This window comes from Nuphar pumila, chromosome 16, assembly GCF_984573655.1.
Source record: "Nuphar pumila chromosome 16, dmNupPumi1.hap1.1, whole genome shotgun sequence".
NCBI lineage: Eukaryota > Viridiplantae > Streptophyta > Magnoliopsida > Nymphaeales > Nymphaeaceae > Nuphar > Nuphar pumila.
In genome coordinates, this window is record NC_143264.1 from 484391 (window position 1) to 502088 (window position 17698).

The 17698-nt window shown below is 42.8% G+C and overlaps 1 protein-coding gene and 1 non-coding gene across 3 annotated transcripts; one reads left to right on the top strand and one right to left on the bottom strand.

Annotated features, from left to right (window-relative positions):
• Positions 1-6909: 6909 nt before the first annotated feature.
• Positions 6910-6990, bottom strand: LOC149812581 (small nucleolar RNA Z195/SNORD33/SNORD32 family). Its single transcript, XR_016428400.1, has one exon. It is a non-coding gene; the product is annotated as a small nucleolar RNA Z195/SNORD33/SNORD32 family (small nucleolar RNA).
• Positions 6991-7701: 711 nt separating this feature from the next.
• LOC149812582 (uncharacterized) lies at positions 7702-12459 on the top strand. 2 transcript variants are annotated; one of them, XM_089991702.1, is made up of 3 exons: positions 7702-11289; positions 11838-12027; positions 12241-12459. In XM_089991702.1, exons 1-3 carry the CDS (start codon positions 9005-9007, stop codon positions 12310-12312), a joined length of 2547 nt encoding a protein of 848 aa, XP_089847828.1. In that variant the 5' UTR covers positions 7702-9004; the 3' UTR covers positions 12313-12459. The 2 variants fall into 2 exon arrangements, with proteins under 2 accessions (XP_089847828.1, XP_089847827.1); XM_089991701.1 differs by having other exon boundaries at positions 7711-11289; positions 11790-12027.
• Positions 12460-17698: the final 5239 nt, after the last annotated feature.

The following is a 17698-nucleotide window of genomic DNA, read 5'->3' on the forward strand; positions in this document are numbered from 1 at the left end:
CTCTTTTGAATTGCTTGCTTTGAGAATGCCACATTCATTTTCTTTGTTATATGCCAACTCCATGTTTCCAAAATCCCACAATACTTTTTCCAATTGCTTGAGTCATGTTATTCCCAAGACCACATCCATTTCTTGAATAGAAAGTAAATAAAGATCTACCAAAAATTTAGATTTGTTGAACATGAGTGGCGCATCTTGGCAAACTTAAGTGCATTGTAAACTTGAAACATTGGATGTTCCTTGATTTGACAACCCATTTTAAAAGTTTTCTTTTCTTCAATAAAATTGTGTTGCCCCGATATCCACTAATACTTGTACCTTATGGCCATTAAGCTTGCCTTCAAGCTTCATCAAATTTTGACTTGTATTCTCGGATAATGCATGGTATCCTTCATTAGCTTCTAGTGTTTCCTCCTCTTCAGATTTATCACTCTCCTCTTCCTCTTGGATTTGGAGAATCTTTAGACTTTTACACTTGTGGCTTGGATTCCACAATTCACTACATCGGAAACACTCCATTTTTTTTCTTTTTTCATCGAGTTGTGCTTGAGTCACATACTCGGTTTTAGGATTTGGCAAGCCTCATTTTCTCCTTTCTTCCCTTGGACTTGATTTGATGTGTTTGAAAACATCCTTCCCCTTCCATTTATGAATTGAAGTACTTAATCTCATTTTTTTCTTTAAAAAGTTTAGCTACTTTGTAAGCCTCTCAAGTTGTGTGCACATTTGTAGCGAGTACTTCTATACGTAACTCATCTTTTAATCCCCATACATAAGAGCCGAATAAGGTTTCTTGGTCCATTGGTGGAAGCATGGAGCACATCTCTTCGAACTCACTTTGATACTCATCAAGTGTCCCCCTTTGTTTGAGTTGTTTAAGGGTTACACTATGATTTACCATTAATGTAGGGCCAAATCTCTCCATTAACACTTGTTGGAAGGTTGGCCAATCCGGCTTTTTATACATCACCTTATACTAAGGGTACCATCTCAATGCATTCTCCTCTAACCTTGAAATGACTTGATCAACTTTTCGGTCATTAGGAGTTTGATGGCATGTGAAGTAGTGAATGGCCTTGAACAACCATTCTCTAGGATTTTCTCCCTTGAAAGTAGGTAGCTCTACCTTTATCTTAGGTTTTTTAACACAATTCTAAGGTGGAATTTCATAACCCCTTTCATCTCCTCTAAACCGTGTTTCATGCTCTTGAATTGGAGTCACTTGTTCTTTATTTCCTCTCACCATAGTATTGACATTTTGAGTAAGTTGAAGCATGAACATTTCAAGCTTCTCCATGCATGGATTTGACTACTCATCTCTTTGAGTGAGTTTTCTCATGAACTCGGTTTGAGTTTCAACATAGAATAATCTAGTCAATTATTCACCCCAAGATGAGAGCTAGAACCTTCATCCATTCTATGGCCTTCATTGGCTTTGATACCACTTGGTGGGACCTTAGGTTTATGATCCATTTTCGAAGGCAAAAGACCTTGATCGTGGTCTCTCAAATCCTTTAGCGCGCAAGTTTGATCTTATAAAGCTATATTTCTTAGCTCTTCTCTCTTTTATGACCTCGTTTGTGGTGCCACTTGTGAAATGTGTGTGCTTATGTTTTGTCCTTCACTAAAACATGACACTATTAATAGAATGGAGGGGGGTTTTGTCTAGCCTTAGGCTAGGTTACAAGTTCTCAAAAGCACAAAGACGTGAGCTTCACTCACAAAATGAATATAAGGGAAGTTGTTGCCTTCTAGGCTACACTTCAGCCTAAGCACAATAGCCTGCCTCACAATAGGCAGTTCACAATACAATGTTATATTGTTTGGCTGAGGGAGGTTCATAGTCTGTCCAGACTATGATGTGCCTATAGGTAGGCTTGATGTATGTTACGGCAGACTGCAGTCAGGTTTTGTTGTTGTGCAGGGAGGCTCGCATATGCTACTAGGCAATGATGCATTGACATGTGCGAGTTGCTTTGCTTGAACTCACTGGAGCACACCGTAAGTAACAGGGATTGGAGTCTTGTGGTTGACACATCGTGCGGTAGTGCTGCAGAATGCACTGGCGTAGTGCTCACACTGAATGTGGTGCGTACATGAGTGTGCATCGCAGGAGGCAGCGCAAAAGCTGACGCATGCTGCTGAAGATGCACGTTGTCTGGTGCATGATACAGGTATCGTGTGTGTTCAAATATTGCACGTCTGAAGGCATGCATGAATCTGTGAGAGTGTGGCATTGCGTTGCACTGGTGCCTTGCACATTAGCAGTATGCGTAAGGTTAGAGTCCATGATCCTAGGTTGTGTATGCTCTGGTTGTGCACTGCTTTGCTGGAAGCGTGCACTCGACATGTCTTCCTCACCTTGAGCTAGTCTGAGTCGAGAAGCCTCCCTTAGCATGAACTGAATCAGAAAGATCTCTGCAGTGTGCAGAGTTGATTCTCTCATGCAGCAACCGTCAACGATCATCCAAGGTTAGGATGCGATGCATGTAGAATGAATTGAGTCAGTGAATGCACCGGTCATGGAAATCACTGAAAGAGCAAAGGTTCATCAAGTACTCACCTTTAAGTGAAGGTCATCACTGCAATCTTGACATCTTCACTACAATGAACAACTTCAAAGAAATCCGCAAATCGTCAGACGTGCGATGAACCTGATCTAGGCACTAAACACTTGATCAAGTTCGAATCCAACTCAATTAGCTTGAAACTATATGAAATTGGCCCAAGGATAAATGCTCAACATAAATCCTGAAATATTCCCTGATTAAGGGATTTGAATGTCGTGAAGCACCAAAGGGATTTCTCTCTTCCCAAAAGACCGCAGTCTCCAATTTCTATTCAAATGATTCAAAGATTATAATTCAATGACAATGCCACCTATTTATAGGTTGTACAAAACCATAAACCAGCTTACATAAAGCACTGGTTGTTTCTCAACTGCCTCAAGTGGTCCCATGCGTCTAAGGCTCTCATGCATTAAACCTGGTCTGCTGAAGTGCCGCCCAAGGTCCCCATGCATTGAACCTAGCCTGCTAAAGTGGCGCTCAAGGCTCCCATACACTGAACCTGACTATATGATGTGTCCTAGATTGTGCATCTATCTGACCATTAGACTCTGTTGTCCACTAGTTGATATGGCATCAAACGTTGGTAGCATGCTCTGTACAAGCAAACCCACAATGGTAAGTGCGGCCTTCAGTTGTGTTAGTTGCGCTATATATGGCTGTGTTGACTGATACAACTACATAACCCATAACCGAACAAATTTACTGTGGGTCGCATCAGAAAAGAGGTTGCGTGATCTTGCCGTCTAAACCATGGAAGGAACTCCAGGGTCAAGAGCCACGTGACCGCTGACCGAGCTAAGAAGAACCACGTTTCAGGTAACCCATCGTGGAAGATGGGTTCTTTCCAAGGCTTGCACTGGTTGAGGCTAAAGAAAGAAGGGGGAGAAGAGAAAACCTGCAAGAGGGGATTGCGATTCCCATTTTCGATAGGGTCGTGCCCTGTTACAAAAAAGGCTCTTATAGCCTAATACAAAAAGGGTGCCTCCTATGAGGTTGCACTACAAACGAGTTGCTCAGTCAATACTCCACCCTCTGCCATCCCGGTAAAGAGCTAAACACAGGCACCTAGGACTGGGCGACTGTTTACCAAAAATGGCCCCTGCCCTGCACCTGCCGCGCGCCTGCCGTAGGGGCCAGCTCTGCTTCTTCAGTTCGGTGCACCTGCGCACGCTACCTTGTCGCGGCAGAGGTTGTCTGCTGAGAGTCTCCTGTTGTCTCCACTCTTGGCCCTTGCATAAGGAAGGGCACAAGGCAAGCTTGATGCTGACTCCTCTACATGGCTTGTTGGGTTCATGTGCACAGGCTAGCTTGGTCTGTCCGATGGGTGCATTTCAACGCTTTGAAGGATCACCTTGGGGTGATACGTAAGTAGGCGTCCCCCACTTGAGGACTAGTTTGGACCGTTGGAAAACCGCAAGTTGGTGCTTAAGGGAGTTGATATCACTATGACGCACATTGGTGGTCTTTCTCTATGACCACGAAGGCTTAGAATTGCCCTTGTTGGGGTTGAAAGGCACCTCAGCCATAAGCTTGAGAACGACAAGTTTATCATGCAGGCGAAGATGACCTGCTTGTGTTTGGGACTGCACTGGGATCCCATGAGCAAATAATGCTTGATGTTGATGGAGCGGAAGATCGATGTCTAAGTAATCAGAGACTTGTTAAGGAATGAGACTTGTCATGTTGAAGGTTGCGGAAATGGTGGATGAAAACTAGAACAAGTTGAGTAGGCTAAAAAAAAGAAGTAAACCAAAAATGAGTCCAAAGAAAAACTAACATATCAATTAAGACTGTGTTCTTACCTTCACCGACATTGTTGATGATGACAGTGGTTTAGGTGAGAGAGAATGTTCCAGACTGAGCCCTCGAAATGGGGCAGTGGCAGTGCGAAGCTCTACGGAGTGAAAAATGCATTGAGTGTAGAAATGTGTGGTATGTGTTGGCTTGATCGGTGATGCGTGGTGATGGCATGACACACGATAAGCAATGATATCATCGTTAGTGCATCGCTGTGTGGCGGCACATACGTGAAGCGTTGTTTGATTAAGCAGTGCCAGCGGATCCAAGGTTGTTGTCTTTAAAGATTTGGTTAAGGACCTCTCGGCTTGCAAGAGTTTACCATGTATAACAGTTGAACGCACGGGGGTGCGTGTGGGTTAAGGCTAATTCTTCCAGGAATCACATTAGATGATTCCAATCGAGTATAGTGACTCGAGACTAGGCGAGTAAATGCCTAGGCGCCGACGAATGAGTTTGGGTGTTGCTCTTCGCTATGGTGTTCAATCATCAACTGGTCTTTAGACTGAGGGGCGTAAGGTCTTGTTCCTTTAGTTACGAGGTTTTGCTATAGCGTGCACATGAAATTGCAATACGCTCCATGTCACGCAAGGCTAAGGCAAGTTTGTTTCTCTTTCGGAAGTGATGGCTGGTATAGGACAGCTATGCACTAAATGGCACGAACTAGATGGAATTAGCATTTGAAAATACCCTTGATCAGCTTCCGCTAGGCAGCTGCGCATGAGGTATTACGCAGGGCCAATGAAATGATTCAGCACAGGAAAAAGTATTGGTGTGCAGCCTTTGGCCGTTAGGGAAGTCTGGCACATCGTGGGTTTGTGAAAAATTCTATGCTTGTGACAGTTAGAACATCCTCGATGATTTGCTTGATGTTTACTAACCATTACTTGATCGAGTAAAATTTTTGTTTTCCTGATCATCATTGGATTCTAAAAACCTAGCTTCGTGAATGAGCAACATGCCATGCAGCTCACTCAGAGAGGTCAAGTCAAACTGAGCCTCTATAGAGACTTTTTGAAAGGTAAGTACGCATTGGGAAGGCCTTTGAGCACCTGCATCATAGTGTCTTCTTAAAGAAGAGTCTTTCCTGCTATGGCGAGCTGATGGAGAGTATATAAATTGAGCCAAGCCAAATACTTAATTGTTCACGTTGCCTCGTTGAGCCTATTTACAAGTTTAAATGAGCATCTTAATCTGAGGTTAGCTTGTCGAGCCTACTAACGAGCTTTTTACGAGGTGTACCCTCAGCATATCCACTTGTTTTCCTGCCCTGAGTTCACAACCCAAAAAGAAAAGCCTAATGTCAAAAGTGGCACTCGAAATTCCATGAGAAACTACCACCGATACGTATGAGGGTGTTTGAGTATTCTATTCCTATTCCCTGTCTATACAACTCCTACTTTGTGAGAAACACTTTTAGCAAAACATTCACATTTGGTGATGGTTGTCCATCTCAAAGTGGACGGTGGTGGCAGGACCAAGCACCGCCAACAGTTGCTCATAGGCAACGAGGGTGTGAACATGACATAGGCATGCACATCAAATCGAGCCAACTCAGTAAAGCTCAACTTAGGGATGGCAGTGGACCGGGGCGGGGGACAAGGTCTCCACCCCCATTCCGTCTCAAAAATTTAACCTTCATCCCCGGTCCATCCCCATGACGGGAGAGACTTTGGACCTCCACCCCCGCCCCATCTCAAAATAATAATCCCCATCCCCGTCCCCGGCCCCCTTCCCCACCAATGAGGCTCGATGTGCAATAAGACTTTAATTCCGATACTCGAAAAGAAATTATTGCTTGATCAAGTCCATCATAACTTATTTTCAGACTCTGATGAATATCTTTATGTTAATTCTTTAAGGTCTTCAAGATGCTTTCCCATTCCTCTATATTGTTCTTATCAAAAAACAGTGAGCCTAATAGTTCAAGTGTTAATGATTGCCTATCGGTACTCTGCACAACTTTCTCTGATAATTTTTCCAAAAAAAAATTGATTTTATTTTTAATCAAATGCTACAATATTTGCTAATTGAGAGTAGAAAACAAATTTTAAATAATGTGATCATGACTGTATGCAAGCTTTTTAAGATTTTCAGTGAAAAACGACCCATAAAATACCAAATCATTACTTGAAAAATTATATATTTATGTCAAGAAAAAGATGATCTAACAAACTATGCAGATCTGGTTAAAGCAGTTAACGGGAAAAGCAAAATAGTAGTAGTTCCACCATAACCTGAACTTAGAACAGATAAAAATCAGATCCAAGAGAAAAGATTTTTTATGTGCAACCTCAGTCGAAAGATGGTGAATGGTTAATGCATAATCATTGTCACGGTCAGTAACAAAATTCGATATCATCAATGATTACACCAACATAAAAAATCAGACAAGAAAACTTTAGGTCGTAGTTGGTTCCACACATTTATCGTACCAACAAATCGAAATCTTGATCCAATGCAATTTTAAAGAAAATGGGCGCACCCAGATAGATCCTTTGAAATCCCACAGAAGCAACAAAAACAAATTAACGTAGAGAGAGAGAGATCAAATGGTAGTGCATGTTATAGATTCATCACTCTGTTACATATTTGATTGGGTTTAACCATCATCATGTCTCCCCAATTCAGTACCCTAAATTGAAAAAATATTTAATGTATGAAATGAAGAAACTCACACAAAGAAACAAAAAAGGGCGAAACAAAAAAAGAGTGAGATAAAGTAATCCTTTCAAATGTACATAACTCAGGGCTAAATTTTCTATTTCTACATAACAAAAAGGGCTTCTGACTGCACTTCTCAAAGATGGTATAAAAGAAGAAAACAAAAATTTACCTTCTCTCTCTCCTCTGGGCGGTGACACTTAGTAGGGATCATACAATATTTTGTTAGGGTTAGGGTTAGTAAGTTAATAGTATATAAACATGGTTGTTTTGTAATTTTATTACTTAATTTAAGGTATTTTAATAATATTATTAATGGGGTGGGGCGGGGCGGGGCGGAGATGAGGCGGGGGAAAGTGTAAGTCCATCCCCGATCCAAATGGGGCGAGGCAGGACGGAGCCCGTTTTCCCCGAGTCCACTGCCATCCCTAGCTCAACTCATCTTATAAACGAACCTAGTTTAAGCTCTTAAGCTCAGTCCAGCAAACGAGTCGAGCTTGATAAAGCTCAGATCGTATTTATATTTTATATAATATAAAATATATTAATTATATTAATATCACCCTACCCCTTCTCGAGCCTCGTTTCTTTTTGAGCCTCATTCTTCTTTCTCAAGCCTAGTTCCCACCTCACTTTTCCCTTTCTTGCTCTCTCTTCTTTCTCTTTTCTTGCTCTCTCCTCTCTTTTTTTTCTTTCACTCAAATCTTTTCCACGCTGAAGGCATAGTAGCAGAGGAGCACAGTGGTGAAGGAATACGCTGAGGGCAGAAGAACACGACGGAGGGTGGAGAAGGAACACAACTGAGGTCCTCTTTCTCTTGTTCTTTTCGATTGAAGGGAAGACTCTCTCTCTCTCTCTCGTTCTTCCTGACTGATGGCAGAAAGGAGAAAACTCTTTCTCTCTCTTTCTGCCTGTTGAGCTATTACCAAGCTGGTCAGTTGGGTCCATTGTGCTCAGAAGTCGACCCGAGCTCGGGCCGATTAAAGTTAAGTTAGGCTCAGTTCAGGCTCGAGACCAGCTTGAGTCGAGATCTTTTTTTTTTGGGGCGAGCCGTACATGCCAAGCTCGGCTCGTGTTCCTGCATCCCTACACCTGGAGACCTGAATTTGTGATTTTTTTATTGTTTGGACCACCGTCACAGAAATTGGCAAAAATGCCAAAAAAAAGGGAAAATCGGAGAAAGAGAAATTAGGGCACAAAAATAACCCATCTCACCGCCATGAATCCTCCAAACCGATCTTCTTCTTCTTCTCCTTTCTGAGAAGGTACGGCCCTCCAAAGAGAATCCCTCGATCGCTTCTCTTTCTCTCTCTCTCTCTCTCTCGTTGCGCGATCGATTCGATCCGTCTATTGAGAGATCCATCGATACATGAACGATCCTTACTGATAACAAGATCGGAAAACGCGAAAAAAATCCTCACTGTCGACGTCTCTGGGGCTACTCTCTTCTGGATATTTGAGGAGAAAGCTTTGAGGATTGGTGTTCGTTTTAGGTTTTGAGTTTTGCTTGTTTTCTCTCATTTATTGCGCTCTTGTTCTTCGTCCGATTTGGTTGAGGGATCTATGAATCTCTTTGGTGGATGATCGTGATGATCTTAGCTCGAGGTTGGGGTTTTCTTTTCTTGGAGACGCATCACACAGTGGAGAAACTAGACTAGGGTTGGGGGTTAGGTTAGGGTTTCTTCTGGATGGGAGCTGGATTTGTTCTGATCGATTTTATCTATATCTTGTTGGCGATCTCGTGCCCTTCGTCTTGAATAGAGGGATTAATTAATCGGGAGAGTAAAATTAGGGTTTTGTGGAACAAAAGGGCCTTTTTCCTGCCCGCGATGCACCATTTGACGGTTTATTATGTCAAAGTTGCGATCTTGATGAAGAAGAGATAAATTAGGGTTTGTTGTTGACCTGAATGTTTCAGACTCGCAAGGTGGGAATCTTTATCTGTGGTTTTCTGTACAAGAACTTGATTGTGAATGCGTGCTAAAGGTTCTGATCGGAAGCGGAAAACTGCGAAAATGCATGCCAGGCGACGGAGCCCTGGAGATGGACCTAGGTCGAACCCTGGGGGAATGGGTTTGGCGGCCGGTCGAATATCGCCGGAGAATTCGGCCCGTGGCCGGGGTTTCTACAACCAGGACTACAGGGGATTCAATCGTGGCTTTGGGAGGGGCTCATCGAAACCTTTGCCCCCGCCCCCACCACCGCCCCCTCCTCGAAGGGGTGATGTTCTAATGGAAGCGGGCAGGCTTGCTGCTGAGTACTTGGTTTCTCAGGGTCTGTTTCCATCAAATTTGCTGCCCGGTAAGTGGGGCAGCGGAAATCTGAAAGGTTATGCTGGTGACTTTCAGGATTTTAGGGTGCCAGATAAGGAAAACCCGCTTCCTCAGCAGGAGGGCAGGACTTCAGCACTTGCTCGATTAGGAAGTGCTGTGCCCGATGTCAGTTTTCCTGCTAGAGAAGATGAAGTTTGGCAGAGGCGTGTGGGGAATTCAGACACGGCGTTCTACGGTCCGAGGAGGTTCCCAGATGATCATGCGGGATCGAGAACGAGGAGAAGGAGGAAGGCAGCCTCTTTTAGAGGTTATGGTTCTGAGTGGGGTAGGGAAAATGGAAGGTTTAGTGACCCAAGCTCGGAGAAGGGTATGGTGTTCCCTGAGATGTCTGAGAGCGAAGAGGATGTTCTCAGTTACCGCAGTGATAAACGTGCAGATATGGATGTTGATGAGGCTCCAAAACCGGGTGATGTATCATTTCCATCTCCAAGAAATGAAAACGCTGGTGATTCAGATTCCGATCTTGAGAATTATGAATTCCCTGATACTTCGGTTGCCAAGAAAAACTCTTCTAGCAGTAGAAAAGATCAGTCTAGCAACACCGGTGACACCAATGTGGAATCTGATCATGTGGAGGAAGCTCAACTGGATGTCTCTGTCAATGGTAAGAATGATGATGTTCTGCACTTGGATGCAAGGCAAAGTGCAAGCCCTGACGAAGGCAAAAAGGAAAATGATTCAGAAGAGAAAGCTGCACAAGATTGTATGTTGGAGGATAACCAGGAGAACAAGCAGGAGAGCTTGAGCAATGCAAGAATGTCCATCGGCGGTGATTTGATACAGTTTTGCAACTTAGCTAAAGTGCCCACTAAAACTCGTTCTTCTTTGAAACAGAGGCCCCCTTCACAAGCTGATCACGGCGCAGTTAGCTCTTCTGTTTCCAATTCAGAAAACAAGAGCTCAAGTGATACCTTCCCCAAAACAGATACACATGACCACACAGAATATAATTCCACGGACAGCCGTTTGAGTGACTCGCAGCTCCAGGAAGTGGTGGATCCTGGAGTCACAGAGTCTGATGTTCCTGCAGTTTCCCCCATCGGAGGTGTGGATGCATTCTCTGAACCCCAACCAACATTGGATGTGGATCAGGAGAGAGGTACAAACGTAGAAGCCTTGTCAGATGGATCTTCTATGCCCCAAGAAGAATCGGAAAAGTATCCCCCTGGGTTTGGTAACATGAATGATGAGCTGGTCTCCCAAGACCATAAGGAATCATTATATGGAAGAAACTTGTCAATTATTCCGTTGGAGCCTACTGAAGGTTTCACACACCATGGTGTTTGGGGAGCCAAGAGGCCGAGAGACTGGCCATCACCGAGGAGTTCACAACCTAATGAGTACTTCCACATCGAAAACTTAGGAGCTCAAGAATCGGGTTCAAATGACCAGCGTGTTTCACCTGATGAGAAAATGGCTGAAGCGGTTGAGCCATCTCCCAAGTTGGATGGTGCGACAACATCACAGTTAAAAGGAACAGATCTGGAGAACTGTATAGGACCTGTTTTGCCAGATACTGATCATCTACCTCAGGAGGAGAAGCAGCTCCCACCATGTTCATTCCAAATGTTTGATATGAACTTCCCAGAAATTGATGAAAGATCACGAGAATTTGATGCATCATTCCAATACTCTGTCTCAGAAGCTGAGGAGGAGGCGTCCCACCATGTTGGATCTCTTTTAAGAGATATTTCCAATGGTGTCCACAATCAGGCATACCCATGCAACGACTTCTTTAATGAACCCCCACGAGATGGCAAGTGGACTGGTTATAATGGCATGAATATCAATACTGTAGAAGCTGGAGTCTTTCATACTGCTTTATTAGAACTTTTCAACAGGTTGCCTTCAGTGCGGAAACTCTATGAAGCCATGGACATGACCACAGGGTTCAACTGCCTCATTTGCCTTGGTTTAAATCGAGGGTGAGTTTAATTTTTTTCAGTTCAACATATTTTATACTTATTCAGGCGTATTTTCTAAAACCCTCATGGATTTATTTGTCCAGATCATGGCTATTGATTTAACCAAATTTTAAAGACCTTACTTTTCCTCACAATTTAGCTAGGGCCATGGTATCTAGTTTTATCTTAGGTTTAAGTGAGCGCTAACATGAAGGTCTCAACCACCACTCAGGATGGACTGGTGAGGTTCAGCCTGAGGCTCTCCATATCTTTACCAGGTTCTGGTTCACCCGTTGGTTTGAACTATGAATGTTACTTGAGTCTTTTGTTCTGGCTAGTCTTCGGGCTGCGGCATTAAACAGTATAGTTTGGTTTTTCTGTTGTCATTGTCTTTTTTGTATTTTTTTCTTGTGTGTTACCTGGGTACTAGTCGCAGCAACAAGTCTTTGGTTTTGTGATCATACTATCATGGTCAATGTGAGAAGTAATAGTAAGTTCCTTTATTTCTGGCTATTTCTCAGGTTGGACTTGTTGCTATTACTACTAACATATTCCCACTATGCCCGTAGGGCTCAAACCACGTATTCAAGCTTGGAGGACCTTCTTGACCACACAAGGATTACTGATGATCTTCCTAAGGTTCACAAAGGCTATGGTTCTGCCATTACTGATTTGCTTCAAATGGGTCCAGTGAATAATTCATCATCAGCAATGGCCATTAATGATCTTCACAATGATGTATACCTTGGTTTTGATGAGGTAACACCCATGGAATTAGTAAAATTGTGCATCTTACTGTTTTACATGTTCGTCAGTTCATTTTTCAAGTTGGACATGTTCATTCTATATCATGGCTTAAATAAATTCCCATACTATTGGAAATAATTTTTCCGCCCTTAGAGCTTCTCTATTTTCTTATGAATATAATCACTTGAATTGATCTTAGTTGGTTCCTTCTTTTTTTTTCCTTAGGTGCTTCCTGGTTATGATGATCCGATCTACCTATCGTTGGACGAAATTTCCATGGATATGCCAGAGATTTAGCATGATGGTATGATGCCTATCATTCTTGTCTGTTTTGTCTTGATTAGTCTGGGTGGTGGCTTTTGTTTTGACAGCCATTAAAGAAGTCTTGTATGGACACACTTTTGGAAATGATATTTAGTAAAATTGATCTACTGCATATAGCTATGAGAGAGAGAGTAGTGTGACTAATGTTACTAATGGTAACCACGTGAATGTTCCAATATTGGAGGGTAATTGCTGATTCTGCACTGCTTCAGTTATGATAATTCAGATAAATAACTTTTCATGTTGATATATATATATATATATATATATATATAGGTTGGAGTAAATATCATGGTTGTTCAATTTTAAAGCCTTTGAGATGCATGAAATTCATGCATAGGGATTGCTGGTATCGAGGAAGGTGATCTGTTTAGGAATGTGCATCACTTGATGAGCATGGCTGGAAATAATGATTCCTGCCACTTCAATCTGCAACAGTTCACCTTGGAGACAATTAGGTGCCTCAGATAAAAGCAGAAAGTTGGCAAATCAGCAAATCTGGGCATGAACTATCAGTATGATAGGAATTCACTTGTAGGTGTTAAGAACTTCTGATTAGTCTAAATGATTGACTCCCATATGTTGGTTGACACCCACCAACCAAAATTCGCATTTTCTAATATTAGAGAACATATTCTGATAAGTGATCACTTCTGGTAAGGTGGAAAATTTGCCTGACTTGAATATTATGACCAATGACCATGCACTTAGTGTATCACGAAGGTGCAACCAGGATTGAATCCATTTATGACTACTTATTTTCACCAACCTCTATCCATTGCTATTCATTTTCCTGTTGGAACCAGAGTTTGCTAACTTTCAGTTGGGAGCCATTAATTTCAATGGTAAGGTTGCTTTAGTCTAAGGCGACTTATTCTTCAGTTCTTTGCTGGCTTCAAATAAAATTGACCAATTTCTAACCTTATTCACGTGAAAAATCTCATTGAAAAAGTCCTAGCTTTCCATGAGGAATGCATTACCAAAAAGAGTCTTGCTATGAGAAATCTCCAGCAGCTTGTTTTTCTGTGTGAAGCCATCTACTCTGTTACTCAAAGAGTGCTGTATGTGGATTTGAGAAGGCCTTCGTAGTGGTGGACTGTGATTCTTTTCTTCTAAACAGAAAAGAAAAGTTTGATCTGTTATGGAGAGAGTGCATTTGGATTCTGCTTAAGTCTGCCTCTATCGCTGTTTACATCAACCAAAAGGTCAAACTCCAACCTTTCCTCAACATGAAGAGGGATTGGAAGTATAAGGGATTGAATTACACTATTCTGGTTCCATATTGTGGCAGGCTCTGTCTCATACTCATCAGTGCACCTGAGACAACTACTTCATACATACCTTGATGCGTTAATTGAACAATGAGATATTCGAATCCCACCAGGGTTTGTCTGCCAGCTTACTCATCGAGGGAGACGAAGGAAAAAGGAAACAGCTCCAATATGTAAACTGACTGTATCATGCATCTTCAGTTTGCTCATTTTCTGTATCTTTATCCTCACAGCTTTTGCCAGCTACTTGAAGTATCCAGACTGGCCATAGGTCTAAAAGGTAATCATAAGCAACTCTGCGTTGAGTTTTCCATGTGGTTTTGCAGAGAAACACCATCTTGTCTGTTTTGAGAACCATGACTCTGTGTGTGTGTGTTTTGGGGGGGAATTCCAGCATTTATCGTTAGAAGACTGGAACCAGGTGTAAGCCCAAGTGATGGCTTAGCAGGAATGTTTCATTAGCAGGGCTGTCTTCTCGTGGTCGCTTCTCTCCAACACATTGCTTTTTAATAACCCTCTCTCTCTCTCTCTCATACACAAATGCACGTGCATGCACAGGCAGAACGCGACTCTTGTTTTTTCTGAAAGGATGTTGAGCTTTCAGAAAAACGACTCTGGTTTTGGGCTTTTAAGATATATGGATCCTCCTAAATTCTAATTGCAATAGCAACTACATGTACATTCCCAATAATTTGAAATTGAGCTGAGAAAAATGTTTCAAGATTTTGTTTGTCAGATTTTCTAAATCATTTCTTCTAATTATTTCCGACTTTTATATAAGCTATTATTACGAGGGTCTGAACAATATATATATATATATATATATATATATATATATATATATATATATATATATATATATATATATATACACACACACACGCTAAGCTCCAAGTCCTTTGAGCTTGTTTATAAAGTATTTGTTTCTTTTTTTCTCTTGTATGATCATCCCAAGAGGAAAGACGGGACTTTTACTGATGGGACCAAATTGTTGCATATGAAAAATGTGTAATCAGATCAGGTCATTTTGAAAATGAGCCTTCTGGTCATCAGAAAATCGTGGCAATGCATGCCACGTGCTCTTAATACTTCCGTTAAGGACTGATTTTCCGTAGAGTTTTGAAATGACAAAACAATATTTAAAAAATAGCGTACGGATCCGAAAAGGTGCCTCTCTCTCTCTCTCTTAGGGATGGTAGTGGACGGGGGTGGGGCCGGGGGACAGGGTCTCCACCCCTGCCCCGTCTCAAAAATTCAACCTCCATCCCCATGGCCGGGGGGCGGGGTTGAACCTCCACCCCCACCTCGTCTCAAAATACTAATCCTCGTCTTCACCCCCGCCTTGTCCCTGCCCCGTCTCGTCTCAGCTCATCCCCATCGTTTTAGTTGAAGCGTTAAGAGTCAACAGAAGTGAACAATGTGCTGGGTAGAACTTTGTAATTTTTTCATGTGATTAAGTGGCTCATGTTAAGGAGATCTGATCCCGTTCCTAAGCCCCTTGTCTTCACAGTTTTTTAGCATAACCGTGATCAACGGGAACAATGCTCTGGTGGAAGAAGAAAACACACATACACACATAGTGATGTCATCGCAAATTTGGAGGGAATTTATTTCTTCGTCATGAAACTATGCTGCAATCAGATGTATTGGTAGAGAAACTTGGTTTTGCCCAAAAAGTAATATCAATAGCTTGAATAAAAAAAATGTAGAAACATGAATCAGAAAGAGGGCACTGGGAGCATCGTAAGTGTATATACCTCAGGGGCTGGAGGCGGGTTGTGCTTTTGAGTTGTGGAGATGCATCTGCGCTCCTCCAAGGTGATGGCGGCGGCCAGGATTCCTCCAAATGCTGCACCAACAAGATGTTTCTGAATGTGCGTCCCATTGTGAGAAGCGAGATGAGGATTAATAGCATGAGACATAAAAGGGGAAAGAATGAAGACAGCCGTTAACGAAGGATGGATCATGGAAGAACAAGTTTGGGGCTTTACCTGTGCGATCACGCTAAACATGGCAGGCAGAGAGAAGACTTTTGGATTGATGGAACAATGGTGGCAGAGTTTATCTGAAGCAGACCAAACCCAACCCCTCGAACCCCAAATCGCGGGGAGTTCCGCAGGGCCCTTCATAGGCTAAACAAATTAGAATTGGGATCTAGATTGGATAGGGGTAGTGGCTTACCAAAAATCCTGGCGTTGGTGGTGGATACGCAGGGAAACACAATGGCAGGGGTGGCCAACACAGTGACCGGCCGCAATGGGTGGTGGCTGCCTCTGGTCGATGCTCGGACAGAAGGGAATGCGGCGACAGATCAGAGAGGGGAGAAGAAGAAAGAAAGGGAAGAAGAAAAAGAAGGTGAGGAAGATGGGAAGAGGAGGGGCGTCGGTGATGGCCAACGTTCGGTGGTCGACGACAGCTCGGTTCCAGCGAGAATGCAGATGGAGAAGGGAAAGAGGCGACGACGACGGCTCCGACTGATAAAATAGGGTTAGTAAAATAATATAAAATATGAAGGGGCGGGGCGGGGCGGGGGAAAGGGTCAGTCCATCCCCGCCTCCATCCCCGCACGGGGATGAATTTTAACCTTCATCCCCGCCTCCATCCCCGTTTCATGCCCTCCATCCCCGGTCCAAACGGGGAGAGGCGGGGCGGGGCTCCGCTTTCCCCTGGTCCACTGCCATCCCTACTCTCTCTCTCTCTCTCTCTCTCCGAAAAGATGCCTGACTACAGAAATTCATCAACTAGACCATGGGGACAGCAGTCATATGCTCTGATCTTTTCACTTTTAGTGACAGTTACTGTATTTCCAGATTGCATGACGGAAGCGTTCGTTTGGTTAGTGGTTGGCGTCAGACTCTATACGCATAAGGCAACTGCCTTGTGCTACACTTCGATATTTATGTCTAAAACTTCAGAAATGGCATGATGATTCAGATTGAAACCATATTCTCATGATATAAAGCATATTCCCATGTATCCTTTTGATGCCTAATTGCATGCCTGCAAGTTGGCTTACTTGTAATACGTAAGAAAAATCAAGTAGCAAGCTTTGTGTTTCACATTGCACCTTCGGTTAAAACTCCATTTACGTCGGCAGAGATCATTCCCCAGTTGGAACTTGTGGCCCTGAACAAAAGGTCAGTTCCAATCTTAGCAGCATCATTCAAGGTTTGGCAAGCCTCGTTCCTATGTTGCCAAAGCAGAAACTAGTCATGGTCCTCCCTTATACAGCATGGGGCATATCGATTGTCAGTATTCCAATATCTCCATTCCAACCAAGTAGAACTCTTCAATCTCTATCCCAACATCTAAAGCTATGAGAGAGAGAGAGAGAGAGAGAGAGAGAGGACCCTGAAAGGCAGGTGCCTTTTCAGGGTCCGTATGCTATTTTTTAATATTGATTTGTTTTTTCAAAACTTGACGGAAAAGCAGCCCTTAACGGAAATGTTAAGAGCCACGTGGCATGCATCCGAAATGTGTAATTGTCGGCCACGATTCTTGGATGAGCAGAAGGCTTTGATTTCACATTCTCTTGAGGAATCTAATGGCTACGCATAAGGCTACCAATCTATAGAAATGTCTTGTGCAATTTGAAAGAATGGGGGGGGGGGGTCAATTTCCAGGTCCTACAAAACCGGTTCTGTTTTTTGTCTATCATTTTAAATGTGGAAATTAGAGTATCAAATATCTAGGTATAGCGTTCCGAGATGCATCCTAATGACATTTGTCCGTTTCACGTCATATTAGTGAAGCGGGTGCTTTGCAGGATAGTTTGCTCATCAGCCTTGGGAACAAAGGTGATTGAAAGCAGTAGATGCTTTCACACTAAGGTCGTTTACAAGATAACCAAAGGTGCCAAAGCCATGATAGAAACAGGTATGAAACTGACGCAGGGACTATGCATAGCGTCTATCATGTTTCATACATTCTCTCGATCAAGATCCATTTTCTTCTTGGAGAGGGTCTATTTATTTTGTTCTTTTGAGAGGGAAGTAATTTAGAGATTGAAAAAAAACCCTATTTGTTGCTTTTTTTATTGTTCTCCGTGCTTTCATTCAATAGATCACAATTTTTGCTAGTTTGGGTAT

What these genes read in the sequence shown, in the direction of transcription:
- LOC149812582 (XM_089991701.1), top strand. Translation starts at nt 9,005, where the DNA reads ATGCGTGCTAAAGGTTCTGATCGGAAGCGGAAAACTGCGAAAATGCAT. An exon ending in TGCCTTGGTTTAAATCGAGG is followed by an intron (nt 11,290 to 11,789) that starts GTGAGTTTAATT and finishes GCTATTTCTCAG; the next exon opens with GTTGGACTTGTTGCTATTAC. An exon ending in TATACCTTGGTTTTGATGAG is followed by an intron (nt 12,028 to 12,240) that starts GTAACACCCATG and finishes TTTTTTCCTTAG; the next exon opens with GTGCTTCCTGGTTATGATGA.